At 52.8% G+C, this 17,020-nt stretch overlaps 1 protein-coding gene across 1 annotated transcript; it reads right to left on the bottom strand.

Annotated features, from left to right (window-relative positions):
• Positions 1-1,257: 1,257 nt before the first annotated feature.
• Wdr86 (WD repeat domain 86) lies at positions 1,258-16,645 on the bottom strand. Its single transcript, XM_050123704.1, has 6 exons — positions 15,690-16,645; positions 9,883-10,024; positions 6,655-7,075; positions 4,387-4,522; positions 2,253-2,356; positions 1,258-2,141 (listed from the first exon to the last, which is right to left on the bottom strand). Exons 1-6 carry the CDS (start codon positions 15,850-15,852, stop codon positions 1,965-1,967), a joined length of 1,143 nt encoding a protein of 380 aa, XP_049979661.1. The 5' UTR covers positions 15,853-16,645; the 3' UTR covers positions 1,258-1,964.
• Positions 16,646-17,020: the final 375 nt, after the last annotated feature.

Below are 17,020 nucleotides of genomic sequence, written 5' to 3' on the forward strand. Positions count from 1 at the left end.
TTGGCCTAGCTGCAGTGACTTGCTTCCCAGTTGTTCACACGATCATTCCATTCTGTGTGTTGAGGGTGAGTGGAGCATTACCCTCCAAAGCAGCAAGAGGCTGGAGTGTGGCTCTGCAGCAGAGCCCTGCTGGGCCTGTATGGGTTACACCTCCAGCATCAGCAGGGTTCAGGTATGACCAAGAGTGAGTCCCAGCAAGTGTGCCTTCAAAAGTGCAGGACAAGGTGGAGTTACCTTGAAATTGCTGGCCGACCAGGCACCATCCTGGGCATGGTGCCAGCTGTGCTCTCTGGATTCCCAGCTGTTTAAATGCTGATGGAGAACACAGGGAGCCAGGGCATCGCTGCCATGCCATCAGGCCCTGACTGCATGTGTCTGCCCACAGAGATGTACAGTGTGGGCATGGGCAAGCAGAACCAGCAAGATGCCCTTGCCTGGATAGGGTGTGACCATAGCAGGGAGCTGAAGTGGATGGTTAATGACCACCAGAGTGGGGTTTGAGAGAAATTCTCCTCAGAGTCAAGAGAATATTCCAGAGTTGCACAAATTGTTAGGGATAGGATTGTGGGGAAATGGGGTGAGAGTGACTCAGGAATTGGGGGAGACGGTTTGGGTGCACCAAGAGGGTGTGTTGGGGGAGAGGAATGAGAGTTTGCTGAGACTTTGTGCAGAGTCCCAATAAGCAGGTGGGGACTTAACAAGAGGTGGCAGAATAGGCAGAGTTTGGAGAAGCAGGGCAGGCATGGAGCGTGCTTATGGGGAGTGAAGTCAATCTGAAGCTGATGTCACTGATCCTGATTACATTACTTGAAACTGTCTTATGTTGGTTAAAACTGCCATACCTGTCTATTCTCCTGGCCAACTGGACATGTGTCCTAGACACCTGCTTCCTCCTTATAAAAGGCTAAACAAGCACTCTGCCACTAAACTACCCTCCCTGTCTTGGTGTGGCCAGAGGGGGCCTCCAGCTCAGCATTCAAGAGTACCACATGTAAGCAGCCCACAGACACTGGGACCCCACTCTGAAGGAGGCTCCCAGATGGCACCCATCCCTCCTCCCACCCCTCCTGGCAGGTTTCTATCTAGAGGAGATAACAGAAGTTTAAATTTATAAAGGGGTGCTGGTTGTAGTGGCGCATGCCTTTTATCCCGGCACTAGGGAGGCAAAGGCAGGCAGATGTCTGAGTTCAAGGACAACCTGGTCTACAGAGTGTGTTCCAGGATAGCCAGGGCTACACAGAGAAATCCTATTTCAAATAAATAAAAAGAAAATTATCTTTACTTTTAAATTATACATGTATCTGTTGTGTTCAGCTATGTGCATGCAATGTGGGTACAGGTGCCATGGAAGCCAGAACTAGTTATAGGTGGTTCTGACAACCCAGCATAAGTGATGGGAACCAGACTCTCGACCTCTGCAAGAACAGTACATGCTCTTAACCACTGAGCCACCCCTCCAGCCACCAATGGCTCCTGCATGTGTCCAGTGACTTCACCACATCTGGCATAGTGCTGGCATTTCTGCACAAGACCAGACTTCTCCCTAGCTGTTCATTGCCAGACCTTGACAGAACTCCTGGATTAATGTCCAAAAATGGGTGGGTACTCCAAGGTCCTGGTTGGAAGAGGGGTTCCTTGCTCCCCAGCCTCTCCCAAGATCTGTGTAAAAGACTTTGCTTCACAAACTTTGTTAACCAGAGGGGAGATAATCCGGGCCAGGTATTGGAGGGCACATACATGGCAGGCCAACAGGCCTCCAAAAGGAAAACAAAGAACGTAGAGCACTTTGACATGTATTTGAGTTCTTCAGGAGGAGTCTGTGACATATAACTTGTCAATGGCTCTTGTAAGAAGTCCCATTTCCTCAGCAGAGAGGGCCTGGCAGCATAAGACATCAGAACTGGAGGCAGGCTGGCTGAACTTCGTGCCTGCAATCGCAGACTGACCATCTCCTCTCCAGGTACTCAGGCTGGCTGCAGGGGCACTGGGGCTGCACAGGCCACCTTATTGCTAAAGAGGCGTGATAGGCTGCGCTTGGCTGCTGGTCTGCGTGGTGAAGGTGGCACCGACTGGAGTCCACGTACGTCCCATAGACGCAGAGCACCATCATGAGATGCTGTGTAGAGCACCTGACCATGGACCTGTGGGCAGGCGGGACAGCTGTCAGCCATGAGCAGGCCCCTGGAGTCTTCTCCCATGGGAAGCCCCTTGCTTCCCTGGGGCAGTATGGAGCTGGGTAGGGAGAGTCCTACCTGGAGGCAGTTGATGACAAAGGTGTGGCCTCGGAACACCCTCTGCAGCACTCCTGATTGGGCATCAAAGGCCCGGGCGCAGGCATCCCCACTGCCTGTGAACACTGTGGACACACAGCAGTACACTGGACCCTTCCTGGCTGTCACCTCCCCAGGAATGGGACCCCCACCTGCCCCACAGAGACATCCTAAGGGTCAAATGGGAAACATCTGGAAGCCTTCTGAAGGGAAGCTGGGCTCTGTCCTGTGAAGTCAGGGAGGACACTGAGGGCTCTGGGACACCTTTGCTGTGAAGATACCTTTGCATAGTCTGGCTGCCATGCCTTCCTTGACTTCAGTCAGCTTGTGCTGTCCTGAGTGGCCCTGTGCCAGGTGCCCATCTTTCTTCTCTGCCTTGTTTCTAGGACACCACGTTCTGCAGGCTCTGCCCTGCCCATCCGTCACGTGTCCCCAGGGCCAGCCCATCCACCCTCCTCAGGAATGTGGCCTTGAAGCAGAGCCTAGACCCCATCTGTCCCTCCTTGGGGTCTTCCTCTGTCATAACTTGGTGCGCTGGCATCAAGGGCACCACGGTCTCTGGAAGACCTGCTGAGACAGACTGCTAATTGTCATCTCAGTTCCTGCTGCAGTGGTGGGGGCCTGCAATTTCTTTTTAATCAGTACTGATAAGGCTGGCCACCTGAAGTAGTCAACTGTGGGAATTCGGTGGTTCACTTACCATCCTACGCTGACTTCCCCAGAAGCTACCCACACACACACCAGGAGGCCAGCAGTTCACATGGTAGACAATGCAGGAAGCATGGAGGTGATAGGGATGAAACGACACAGGGCCTTTTAGTGAGCAGAGTGGCTCAGGTGAGGATGGGGGAAACTAGGTCCAGCTAGGAGGTAAGGATGCTGGGCCACACAACCTTCAATACCCGTGGTGAGAGGGTGCTCCTGGGTATCAGTTCCCAGCAATCCTACTTGCTTAGCTTTAACTGACACCTTGGCACAACCTAGACTCACTGCAGGGAAGAGTCTCCTCAGTGCAGAATTATCTAGGTCAGGGTAGCCTGAGTCACATCCTGGTTGTGACTTAAGGTAGAAAGACCCTGAATGTGGGAGGTGCTTCATGGGCTGGGCCCTGAACTGCAGGAGTGAGGAAAGTGAGCTGGGGGAAGCAGGCAGCACGGGAGCACTCACTTCTCCTGCTGTGAGCATCTGACAAGCTCTGGCTGCTATGGCTTCCCTGCAACCTGGATTTGTAAGACAAACCCCTTCTTCCCTGTGTTGCTTTTTGTCTGACTGTGATAGCAACAGGAGAGACTCCAAGGCCACCTTGTATTTGCCCCTCTAGGCTGCTTCTGGTTTTTTTTTTTTTTTTTTTTTTTCGGTATCTATTTCTTACACTGTCCTGCTTTGATCTGTACATACTTGCCCTTTTGTTAAAGCTTGAGGGTGCACAGGGCTCTGGGGAGGGAGTTTCCTTGCTGGGTTTCCTCAGTTCCTTCCTTGCCTCTCCCCAAACTCAGCAGCAGGGTCCAGCCCCCATGGGGTTGCTGGGCATCTTGAGAGTAGACAGGGTCGGGAGCAAAGCACATTCAGTAGCAGCCTTGTTGGCAAAGAACCAAGATCTGTCATAGTGAGAGCGGCCTGTGGAGAGTGACTTCAGCACAGCTGTGCCCCTTGCCACCAAGAGGAGGCCAGCTGACAGTGTCTGGGGGCTAACCACTTTGTGCTCAGTTAAGAGAGAGATCCCTGACCAGGGAGCAGAGCTATGTTCACACTAAAGTGTGGATACAGGAGGAAGGAAAAATAACTTCTCCACGTCAGGCTAACTCCTAGAGCATTTCCACTGGGAAGACACTCGTAGGCCCAGCCTTATGGGAGTCTAACAACTGCTTCTCTTAGGGGCTTTTGATGGACAGCCATCAGTGAAGCTGAGAATGTGATGAAGGCCCAGATGTGTGACCATCTGAGACCTAGGAGACAGCTTCCTCCCTACCCAACGAACCATTCACCTTCAGCCCCCTCTAAAGTGGAAAGGCAGCTGGGCTCAGGGACAGCAAACCATGCAGGCATGGGAGTCAGGAGAGGAAGGTAGGGTGGGCAGACTGGTGTGGCGTGGGCAGTGCCGGGACAGATCACTTACAGGTGCCTGCATGGTACTTGAGGGCGCTCACGCTGTGTCTGTGTGCCGGAAATGTGCGCACCCTCTCCCCAGTGTCCGCCAGCCAGCACTTGACAGTCCTGTCTGCACTGCCCGTGTACAAGAGCCGATCTGTGAGCTGTAGGAGAAGCAGAAGAGCCAATCCGTTGACCTTGGTGGCCAGGTAGACCTCAAATCATTATCTACAAGGCAGGGAACATTGGCAGATCTCAGTGGGGAAAAGCAGGGTGACTCCGGAAGGTACTCCCCACCACCCACACTCAGTGCTGGCTCCTCTTTCCCCGGGGAACCTGAGCTCAGAAGGCAGAGCCCTAGAAAGCCTACAGACCCCAGACATAGCCCTGCAGATTCCAGACAGTGCCCCTCAGACGCAGACAGAGACCCCTAGTTCCCATACAGCCCTGCAGACCCCAGGAAGAGCTGCACACTCAGGCAGAGCCTCTCCCCTGGTGCTCCTCCTCCACAGACTCACTAGTAAAGCCTTGGCCCCCAGCTGAAGGCACTCGTGAGCGGTAGCAGAGCCTCGGGAGAGTCAGAGGACACGGGGAAGCCTTGTCACTAACTGGCAAGCTCAGTGCCCAGGCATAAACAGAAGCCCTCTGCCCACACACTACCCTCACCCACAGCATGCCCCCAGGACTCCTGCTAAGTGGGGACACAGTGAGTCATGCTCCAGATGAGGGTCATGTCACCTCCATACTCAGCCCCTAGAGACCTGAAAGGCTGCTGTCACCAGTGATGTCTGTTGGGTGAGAGAATTGGTGCCCAAGACTATGAAGGCTGATAGGATATACAACCCCAAACACTGCAGCAGAGGCAGTGTGTTCAGGTCCTCCTCGCTCTCCTAAAAGCTGAAAAAGTTCTGTCTCTAGAAGAAAAAGGTTAGTACCATCAGAGACAGGAACTCAGCTCAGAAAATACACAGACCTAGGTCAGGCCTTTGGGGTTCTTGTCAATGTTGTTTATTTTTGTGTGTGTATATATGTGCGTTCACGTGTGTGTGTGTGTATGTGTGTAGAGAGAGAGAGAGAGAGAGAGAGAGACCGGTGGCCAACCTCTGCTGACCCTCAGGCATCCAGAGTTCACCCAGGTTAGGCTGATTGGACAACATGCCATGGGGATCCACCTGCCTCTGCCTCTCCAGAGCTGGGGTTACAGGCACACGCCCCCATATGCAGCTTTTCTACATGGTTCCAGGATGAACTCAGGTCCTCAGCTTGTGCAACAAACCCCTGAGCCATCTCCCCAGCCCTGCCTGTTTCAGACAGGATTTCACTGTATAGCCCAAATGGCCTTCAGCTTCCCCCTGGCTTCCACAGCACCAGCATCCCAGGGGTTCTCAATCACACTTAGCTCAGCCAGCCTGCTGCAAGTCCCTTTCTCTACCAGGTCACTCCCCTTTGTCTGGGTAGATTTTCATGAATCTTCTTCTTTAGGCGACTTAGTGTCCATTTTCCTACAGAGCTCTCCACTGCTGAGTTCTGAATGTATCTCCCACAAAGCATACACTGGACACTTTCCCCAGTGCAAGAGTGTGGGGGTGAGCCAGGGCTGGGTGTGGTGGCGCACAGCTTTAATCCCAGCATGCATGTGACAGAGGCAGGTGGATCACTATGACTTCAAGTTCAGCCTGATCTACACAGAGTTCCAGGATAGCCAGGAGTACACAGTAAAACCCTGTCTCAAAATAAACAAATAATAAATAAATTAATGAGTGTGGGATTGGGGATGCCTAGTAACAGGTATTTAATGAGCTGGGTGGTGGTGTGTGCACTCAGGAAGCAGAAGCAGAGGAAGCTCTGAGTTCAAGGCCAGTCCAGCCTACAGATGAGTCCCAGGACAGCCAGGACTACAAAGAAAAACCCTGTTTCAAAAAACAAAAACAGAAAAAAAACAAAAGGTGTTTAGAACATGAGAACTCTACCAACTCCACTTGTGAAAGAATTGAAGGACTCATAATGCTGATGCTGTGAACAGCTGGGCTGATGGTATGAACAGGTGAGGTGATGGTGTGAACAGGTGAGCTGATGGTGTGAACGGCTGGGCTGATGGTATGGACAAGTGAGATGATGGTGTGAACAGGTGAGCTGATGGTGTGAACGGCTGGGCTGATACTCTGAACAGATTGGCGCTAGGAACTACAGCTACCGATGGCTTTAATGCTATGAATAGTTTGAAGCGATAAGGCCCTCCTGTTCCCTTCCTCCCACAGTAGGCCATTCAGCCTGGCAGCAGCTAGACAGGTCTCACCTCCAGACAGATGACAGAGCCCTGGTGCTCTCGGAAAACCCGCAGCTGCTCCCCACTCAGGATGTCCCAAGCACGGACGGTGGCATCAGTGCTGCCTGTGAAGGCCGTGTGGCTGGAAACATCCAGCACCAGGCACAGCACTGCGCCTGTGTGGCCCCGAAGGGTCTGGTGGCAGCAGCCACTGGCCACCTGCCACACCTTGGCTGTGTCGTCCGTGCTGCCGGTCACTAGGAGCCCGCCACCCATGGCTGCCTCCAAGCAGGGATCACTGGGCAGGTCCTTGGGGGCGGAGTAGGCGAGTGTCAGCACACAGTTGCGGTGGCCCCGGAACTCCTTGGACACTTGCTCTTTGTCCACAGTCCACGCCCGTGCTGTCCGGTCATAGGAACTGCTGAAGAGCTGGTCGTTTGCAACAAGGATCCTGTGGGTGAGAGGGGAAGGGGTCAGGCTCAGAACACTTAGGGTCAGAAGAATCCACCTATCCAAGGTCTAGCCCTAAACACCGACACATCCACCATGTCTCCCCCACAGCCACTCTCCCATTCTCAGGTCTTTCTCTGTGACAGACCTGCAAGCCTGACCTTTAGCCCAGCAGGGATCGTGTCTCTGGCACATGCATTCACATAACAGTCTATTCAAGCCAGACACATCAGAGGAAGAGGGGACACAGAGCGTTCTGTTTATAATAGGAAAAAGCCATTCAGAAGGATTGCCTTGAGTTCAAAGCCAACCTGGGTTACATGGTGAGTTTGAGGCAAGCCCAGACTATAGAGTGAGACCTTGTCTCATAAAACAAAACAAACAAAAACAATGAGGAAAGTCTAGGGCTACCTGAGACCATCTGGTCACCTTGGGAACAGTCCAGATGCAGCAAGCAGGCTGGTAAGGCCACTCCAGAGTACCTACCTTGAGGGCTGCAAGGAATTTCGAAGCCCTTCTGCCACTGTGGCACCAGACTGTGCTCAGAGGCGCAAGAGGCAAGCTGCAGTGTGGGGTGCGCCTCTGCTGTCTGCTCTGCCAGCACATCCCACAGGAGAAGCACTGGAGTGCCAGGGCACAGACCAGACTCCAGTCACGTGACTAACGAGGGCAGGGAACTCTGGAGTGAGGTATCAGAAGGGGCATTCATGCAGCAGGCTGGTTTCCCACTGGGTGTAGGGGAACTTAAATGAGGGCTAACTGTTGACAACCTGCTGTCACACCGCTAAATGCTACCATCTCCCAGGAAAACACGCTTGTCTTCAGAGAACTTTGCACAGACCTTCCAAGGGCCTATTTACACATGACATTCTTGTTGGGAATTCTTGACTCAGCACCGGTGACGTGCAGTGTATGTGATCTTCATGCAGACCACCCTTTGGTATCCCTATTGTGATCCCAGCACTCAGGAGACAGAGGCAGGTGGATGTCTGAGTCTGAGGCTAGCCTGGTCTACAAAGCAAGTTCCTGATCTGTTGAGAGTCAAAGAACCCCCTTGACAAGCACCTATGATGTTCTGTGGGGGGAGCTCTGGAGGCACTGGGGTTCTCAGGTCAACTTGATGAGATTTAGTATCACCATGGAAACAAGCCTCTAGTACATCTATGATTTTGTAGATTAGGTTAACTGAAGTGGGACACTCCATCCTAAAGTAGGTGACATCATCCCATGGACCATGGAGAAAGTGAGCTGAGCACCAGCTTGTCCCCCTCTGCTCTCTGACTGAGGGTGCGATGTGCCCAGCTGCCTCCTGCTGCCATGCCTTCCCCGCCATGGTAGACTGGCTCCCTTTATTCCTTAAGTTGCTCTTCCTCAGGGGAGGGAGAGTGCCAACGAGAAAAGACACTAACCCAGGTGTTACGTGGCCCTGGGCAGACGTAGCAAGATGTACAGTAGGGATGTCAAAGGATGGTTTGCATGGAGCTCACACACATAGCCTAGCTCTAAAAACAGACGTGAGTTCCAGGCTCTCGCCCATTTGGGAACACAGTCATCAGCGTATGTACCTGTGTGTGTGTTTGTGTGTATTCTGTCTGAGAATGTGGATAGGACATATATCATGCGTTCTGTGAACATTTCTATGTACGTGTGCTTGATGCATCCCAGTTATGTGTGTGGTTGTGTATATGTGTGTTTATGTGAATGTCTTGTTCATACATGTGCATGTTACGTGGATGCTGTATGTATGCGTGTACCCATGTGCTGTAGTGTTATGCATATGTGGGCATGGGTACTCAACCTTGTACAGCGTGTTTTCCGCCTTGTTTAGAGAAGCTTGTGACAGTTCTTTGGTCGGCAACCTGAGAACAAGCTGGTATCTGAGGGCATGAACTCTGGCCCACCTAGGCTGGCTTCTGATTGCTGCCTCAGCTCTGTTTTTGTGTAGGGGTAGGAGTTTGAAACAGGGTCTCCTGTAGCTAGGCTGATCTGGAGCTCATTCTGTAGCCCAGGCTGGCCTTGGTCATGGATACTGCACTACCTCAGTTTCCCAAGTTCTGGGACAAGACACACAAGTTACCATGCCCAGCCAATAACAGACATCTCGCTGGGGCAAGGCCAGCTGAACTGTGGGAGCTGAGTTCTCCCAGATCAACCACCTCCTGCAGACACCTCCAGACTGTCGACCCAGCATCCGAATCTGCCTGTCTGGAGGCCCACACAGCACTCAGGGTCGCCTGGCTGCAGCACGTCCTCTCCTCCGTGTCCACACAGAAAGGCCCTTGGGTGTTTCCCAAGTAGGGCCCCTCCTACCAATGTGACTTCAAGAGTCCCTACGCTAGGCATCCGCTTGGAACTTGGGAGCCCAGGGCAACTATCGTGTGTCATAAAAATAACACAGAGTCGATCCGGTCAGCAAACAAATTTCCACTGCTCAGGTCCAACCTAAATTCAAAAAGGGAAACATTCAGATCCTAAGGAAGGCTGGGAGACCTTCTGTAGCCACACGAAAGGAAGTTTTTAAAAATACCACTGGCTTCCTCCTTCTCTGAGCCCCTGCTCTACCATGGAGTCATGTGAGCATCTCCTCTGGAATTTGCTCCCAGTGGGCGCTACAGCCCCAACACCTCCCCACAGAGGGGCAGTCAGGGTGCCTGGCTCCCAGAGGAGTACAAATGAACATATGTTAATGATGCCTCGCTCCTGTGGCTCCTCTGTCCAAAGCCCGGCTCCCACAGGCAGCTAGCTACACTGCTCAAAGTCAGTCCTACATTTCTGTCTTCTTGCTTCACGCCCCCGGACCTGGCTGACCTGTTCACGATGGATGTGTGTCCTCGGTACACCTGCACACACTGCCCGGTCCTAACGTCCCACCTCCGGATGGTGCAGTCAGCACTGCAGGTGAAGGCGGCTTCATCCTCCAGCTGGCAGAAGGTCACATAGCTCTCGTGACCTACAAGGAGAGGAAATGTGAGCTGGCCAGGCTCCAGCTCTTGTTTTCCTATGGGCGCAAGCAGATCAACGAGAGAGAGCAGGAGAGCATGAACTTCTGCAGCAAGTCTGGAAGAGACCAGCCCTCTCCTCGGGCCTACAGACTGGGATCTTACTTTGTAGCCTAGGCTAGGCTTGAACTCACACTTCTACCTCAGCCTCCAGGATGCTCAGGTCCCAGGAGTAAAAATCACATGTCCAGTGAAACTGACCCTTTTGTGATTTTTAAACCTGTGTTTGTGAGTGTATGCATCACACACACGCATGCAACAAATACATACACGTGTGTGTATAAGTGGACACATGAAGAATTGTCTGGCCTGCTCTGCCACTTTCCGTGTGTTCCCTTGAGGGTCTCTCACTGAACCTGGAGCTAGGCTGAGGTCAAGCCCCAGTGACCCTCCTGTCCCTGTCTTACACAGCACTGGGTTTGCAGGAAAAAAAAAAACAGCTTTTTAAACATGTTCCAGGGAACCTGAATTCAGGCCCTCGTGCCTGACCAGCAAGCACTCTGGCTCACTGAGCCATCTCCCCAGGGACCCGCTCCCCCTTTATTTTGAGACTTTTTTCACACAGCCCAAACTGGCCTTGAACTCCTGACTCTGCTGAGTCTACCTCCCACCACTGGGATTAAGAGTTTGGGCCACCACATCCAGGTCTTTCATCTCACTTGAGAATCTCCATTTCATAGCTGGAGTCAAGCAAACAGGAATTTTAGCAATCTCCCAGGAAGGATCAGGAGGACTAACTTTTTTTTTTTTTTTTTTTTTTTTGTCCTGGGTTAAGCTTAGCTTGAAAGTGCTTGACTTCCTGGGTTCTAAGAAACAGAATTTTGAGAGGGAGAGCGCGTGCCAGGCTGCTCTGGAAACAATGGGAGGATTAAGTAAACCCTTAAGAAATGGCAGATTGTGTTTCTCCGAAGACACAAGTTGATGAAAAAGCTGAGGGCAAAACACAGCCCAGACTTTTGCCAGAGTTTATAAATATTTTTCTCAAAGTTGTCAACAAACTTTCCCTGAGACCAATCTGCCTCACTCTCCTTGATGCCTCTAGGGAGCTGAGATGCCCCGAGAAAAGCAACCGAGGTGTTCCAGGCCTACCGGGTACAGGCCTCCCTAATGGCTTTGCATGGGGGTTACCTCCCATGGCCCCCTCATAACTCTGGATGGGCATCGCCACCGTGGCCCCGAAGGGCCTTGAGCCAAGGCTGGCAGAGGCCCAGAGCAGCTGCTCCGGCAGCACCCAGCCGCTGACCTTCCGTCTACACAACGGGTCAAGTGCAGGACCATGAAAAGGCACTTGAGAGCCACGTGTAGCTATTGAATAATGGCACCCTGATTTTGTGGAACTTTGGACAGAGCCTGGTTGTTGAGGACCCGAGGTGTGGGCAGCTTTATGGCATGTTAGGGACAGAGGGATTGAACACACAGACTGGAAAGAAAAGAGGCAAAAAAATGAAAGCAACAGTTTTCAATGTGAAACATCCGTCTCTTACTGCAGGCCAGGCTGACCTGCCGGCCCCTGCCCTCCGCCCTCTGCAGCCAGACACTGAGCCAAGTGAGGATCCCACAACACTCAACCCCTACAGGCAGGCCCCTCTTCAGTCTCCTGGAACTCACTCCCCAATCAGCAGACACACCCACTTGGGTCATGGGTCAGAGCCCGCCAGCAGAGGGCCTGAACTCTGTTGTGCCTGTCTCTTGTCCGCCCCCAAAACCCGCACCCCACCCCAGTACACTTACAACCGGTGCCATCAAGAGACAGATGGGTCAGACCCAGGGCTGGCGGGGGTCACCCCAGAGGGTGGGAGGAGCTGTGTCTGCCAGCTCTGGGCCTATCACCTCCTGGGACCTCAGCTTTCAGCTGTTGGAATTGTGCAGAGTAAGCAAAAAAACGCCAAGCTTAAAGTAAATATTTTTGAAGGGATAAAGAATGCAGATAAGACGTAGTTATTGCATGCAGAAGAGCAGCCCTGGGGACTCCTGCTAAGGCAGCCTCCCTGGGCACTGAAGACTTGCCAGGATCTGCTGCTTCCTCTGCAAACAGGAAAAGTGGCTCAGGACCCAAGGCTGCAGGGGACCCCAACCACAACAAGCCTCGGACAGAGTAGAAAATGAGGCTTCTTTTCCCTTTTTGTGCCCCAGGGTCACCTCAACTGTTACTTGGTTACAGGAATGGCACTACTAACATTTCCTTCCCCCACCCTTGGAGTGCACGCAGGTACTATAACTGTGAAGAAAGGGAGGCTTGCCAGGTGGTCCCTGGTCCTCTGACTTCCAGGAACTTTCACAGTGGGAGACTTTAGGCTGAAATGTCACCCTGGGCTCTGACACAGAGGGCTGCTTCAGGCTGCCTGTAGCCCTCTCAAGTCAAGGTCCCCTTGCCCCAGAGGAGCCTTCTCCACAGCTGCCTCCAGGCTGTTGTAACTACAGCTCCCCTGGGAGAAGCGATGACCAAGGGCTCTACTTCATATGTATACTCTCTCCACTTTATAGTGTCTCTTTCTTAGATGCTTATGACTTGCCCTCTATAGAGGGCGCCAGGACCCCGTCAGGTGACATCTGGTCCCCAGATGTGCCAGAGTGGACACTGTCCAAAGCACCAGGACTGTCTGCAGGCTGTCACTCAGAACTGGAGATCAATCACATCAGGGCTTCCTAAGTTTCTGTGTGGTAGTCAGGCCCATCTGTCCCCAGCTACCACCTATCTAAGTCGGGACCTATTCCTTCAGCGCCAGTCCAGCCATGGCCCTCCCCACAACCTCACCCACTACCTTGCCACCCTTCCCCTTCGCCTTCTGAACAGGCCACAGGGAACCTACCACTCAACCAACAGTGGCCTCCAAAGTGCTGTCCCTAAAACAGATGACATTTTCATGGACTTCTTCTTTGAGCAAATATTGATTTGCCTGTGTGGAGCAGGCCTCCTCTATGCCTTGTAAGGGCCTGGATAGACAGCTCACCAGTTAAGAGCACTGGCTGCTTTTCTAAAGGACCTGGGTTCAGTTCCCAGCACCTACAAGGCTGTTCATAACTATCTGCAGCTTAGTCCCGTGGGTTCTGACCTCTCTTGTGGCATCAGGCACACATGTGGTACCTAGACATGTATGTAGGCAAAACATTCACATATATAAGATAAAAAAAATAAAAATAAAATTTAAATGTATGATTTGTTAACTCACAAGAAAAAACAAAACAGCCAGGTGGTGGTGGCGCACACCTTTAATCCCAGCACTCGGGAGGCAGAGGCAGGCAGATTTCTGTGAGTTCGAGGCCAGCCTGGTCTACAAGAGCTAGTTCCAGGACAGACTCCAAAGCTACAGAGAAACCCTGCCTCAAAAAAAGAAAAAAGAAAAAAAGAAAAAAAAGAAAAACAAAACAAAAAAACGGGTACCTCATCTCCTCATTGAGCCCCTACCTATATGCCACTTTTCTCCCTGACCCTCTCAAGGCCAACAGTTAACTTGGCTTGGGCCCTGTCTCAGGCAAGTTCCCTCCTTGAGCTTGCAACCACGAGTGGCTCACAGGGCAAGTTGAGGCCAAAGAAGGATGTGGAGCACCCACAGTAGGCTACAACCTTTGGGCCAAGTCCCTTCCTCAACTGGGAACCCAACAGGGCAGCACAGACCTCTCAGGCAGTTTTCTCAGGTCAGGATCCAGTGAGCACTAGCTTCTCTTCCAAAGGGTATGGGTTCTGTATGAACCCACATGATGGCTCACAACTATGTGTAACTCCAGTTCCAGAGTAGTCGATGCCCTCTTCTGACCTTCTTGGGTACCAGGCACACAGCTGGTACACAGACATACACTTAGGCAAAATATCCATACACATGAAATAAAACTTTTGATTGAAAAAACTGCTGTTGATCCTAGTCCATGAAACTGAACCACATAGTAAAGTATACAGACAACATATCTTAAAATATAAGGTGTGAACTGGGCTGTGCACACCTTTAATCCCAGCACTCTGGAGGCAGAGGCAGGGGGATTTCTGTGAGTGTTTAGAGCCAGCCTGGTCTACAGAGTGAGTTCCAGGATAGCCAGGGCTACACAGAGAAACCCTGTCTCAGAAAACAAACAAACAAAAAATGACTTCTACCCAAAGAGACACTTGGTGTGGGAGAATCGTCTGTATTCTGTCAATCATGTTTTAAATAAACACTGATTGGCCAGTAGCCAGGCAGGGAGTATAGGCGGGACAACCAGAAGTAGAGGTGGGGCAATGAGAACAGGAGTATTCTGGAAAGAAGGAAGCTCGTTCTCCAGTCCTGCCCAGATCACAGAAGAAGCAAGATGTGACCTACCCCGCCAAAAAAGGTACTGAGCCACGTGGCTAACATAAACTAGAATAATGGGCTGGTATACATTATAAGAGCTAATACGAAGCCTGAGCTAATGGCCCCATCAGTTTATATCTAATGTAAACTTCTGTGTGATTCTTTGGGGCTAAATGGCTGTGGGAACTGAGCAGGACAGAAACCCCAACAAACAGCAAGCCCTCATGTCTACAGACACTGACTGAAAAAGCTAATAAAAAGAAGAGGGTGGGGGAGGCTATGAAGATGTCCAGAGCCCACCACATGAGCTTGAAAACCTGGGTTTGAGCCCCAACACGCATGTGAAAAGCCAGGCATGCTGATACATATATGTGCGCTTGTAATCCTAGAGCTGGGGAGGCGGAGAGGGTAGCGTCCTTAGAGTTACCAGCCTACTTGGTAAGTTCCGGGTCAGACTAACCCCTCCCCACTTCCCTCCCAGCCCCCCCCCCCCCGCATTTGCAGATCACAGTGGAAAAGCTGGAGATAAAGAACCATACCTTGAGCAAAAAGCTTAGCATGCCTCAAGTCTGCAGGAGCTACTGCAGAGGCAACAGCGGCCTGAGGGATTCCATACAGCAGTGTGGGGAGCACCCATGACAAGGCTGCCCAGAATGTGACCGGAATGAATCAATGGATAAATAAATAAATAAGACACATTATACATTTCTGTGCAAGATATTCCTTGTCTCATTTAAATATGCAAGATAGACTTGACCCCATAGCCCAGAAATTTGAATCAATCCTCCCCTTTCTTCTGCACACCTGAGATGAGGCCAAAAAGAGCAGGGAGAGAGAGGGGGGCTTGGGGGAGAGGGAGTTGAAATCTCAAGGGTGTCCCTTAGTGATGGACAAGTTCCTAACAAGGTGACATCGGTCTGGGCTAGGTTCACGGTGTGAAGGTAGCCCACAGCCGCGTGGAACCTCAACAACCTCTATTGTTAGAAAGGCTCCCAAGTGAAAATGTCCGCCAAAGGTCACCAGGTCAAGGAGTGCCGCAAGAAATGTTCTTTAGGGTAGGGACGCGATTTCTTTTTGTTTTGTTAAAAATTGTAGTCACGCTAAAGACTGCACGGAAGTGGTTGACAAAACAGTCATTAGAATGCGCGTCCCTCAGTCACCCACACCCAAGCACGCTCGGACTCTCACGGCGCCCCACAAAGAGCTCAAGGGTGGGTGAGCTCCCCGAAGCGAAGGAGATAGAGCTCCACTCTTCCAGAAGGGGCTGCAGGCCCGGAAGAGTGAGGACCCGGGAACCGGGCAGGTGAGCGTGAAGAGACTGAAAGGGTCGCGAGCACGCGCGCCGGTCTACCTTGCAGGAGCGCGCAGCACTGGCCGTCGGCGGTGCTCCAGAGGCGAGCCGTGCCGTCCTCGCTGCCCGTCAGCAAGCGCTGCCCGTCGGGGCTCAGACTCAGCCAGTTGATGCCCCCGCGGTGGTCCGCACAGACCCTCAACGCCGACCCGCTGCTCCCCATCGCCGGGCGGGGGCAAAGAGGCGCTGTTGCCGGCTAGAGAGCGGTGCTCCAGCGTCCGCACGTGGTCCTGGCGGGGCCCGGACGGACAGCGGCCATCGCGGGGGACACCCCCCCCCCCACACACACACAAACACACACTCCTGCAAAGGCTCGCGGTGCGGCGGGGAACAGGAACTCTGAATCTCCACCGGTATCCTCCGCCACCGCGATTCCGATGCAGAGTTTCAGGTGATACCTCCCCTTCTCTGCACCGTCTCGGGGCGCGGGGAGGGGGGCGCCTCTGCCTTGAAGTGCACCCACCGGGTGTGAAGCGGGCAGAAGAACTGGAGAAGCTGAGCGCGGAACAATACAGTCCAGCCTGGCTCCTCCTCAGAGACCACCCCCCAACCTGTCCCCTCCCACTTCTTCGGCCGCGCGCCAACCCCCACCCCAAGACGCCCTGGTCATTCTTTGGGAACCGAACTGAGGTGATACTCTGGTCCCCTCTTGGGGACCGCATCCACGTGCTTCACTTCACGTGCGACCCTCCCAGCTGTCTAGGCTAGGTTCCGTTCCCTGCCACTACAGCTGTCTCTGTTCCCAGATCCCAGGGCGAGGAAGAGGTAGACCGAAGAGTCTGGAGTCTTGGGGGACCCCGATGAAGGGCGGAAGCTGGGGAGTTCCGAGTCCGCCCTCCCTGGGAAAGCACACACTGAATTCTACTCGGGTTGGGCAGGGGAGGGCTGGATCCCGGCCCTTGAGGGTAGGGGGCAAACCCAGATGGGGGAGGTCATATTTGTTCCGCCCATTCCCATCACACACACACACACACCCCCCCCCCACACACACACACACACGCCTTCAGCCGGGCGCGCGCCTCTGAGGTCCTACACCCGGCCCGCAGCCCTCCCGGAGCTCAGTCGGCTGGTTCTTATTAGAGCAGTTCCGGGTGTCGACTTTGCTGGGGGGCGGAGAGGGTGACCCCCCCCCAAATCGGATCCTCCAGGTCCTAAAGGTAGCAGGATTTCTTGAACCCTCCAGGGCTCTTTTTGGAGTCCAAGGAGAAAGGCAGGAAAGCGATGGTTTGGAGCCCCCTGGGTAAAGTAATGACCTGCCCTGACCACTCTGGCTGACCCTGTTCAGTTCCAAGAAAACCTCAGAATAGGCTCCATGGAACAGCCGGATTTAT

This window comes from Alexandromys fortis, unplaced genomic scaffold, assembly GCF_014885135.2.
Source record: "Alexandromys fortis isolate MF-2015 unplaced genomic scaffold, M_Fortis_MF-2015_v1.1 scaffold_217, whole genome shotgun sequence".
NCBI classification, from domain to species: Eukaryota; Metazoa; Chordata; class Mammalia; order Rodentia; family Cricetidae; genus Alexandromys; species Alexandromys fortis.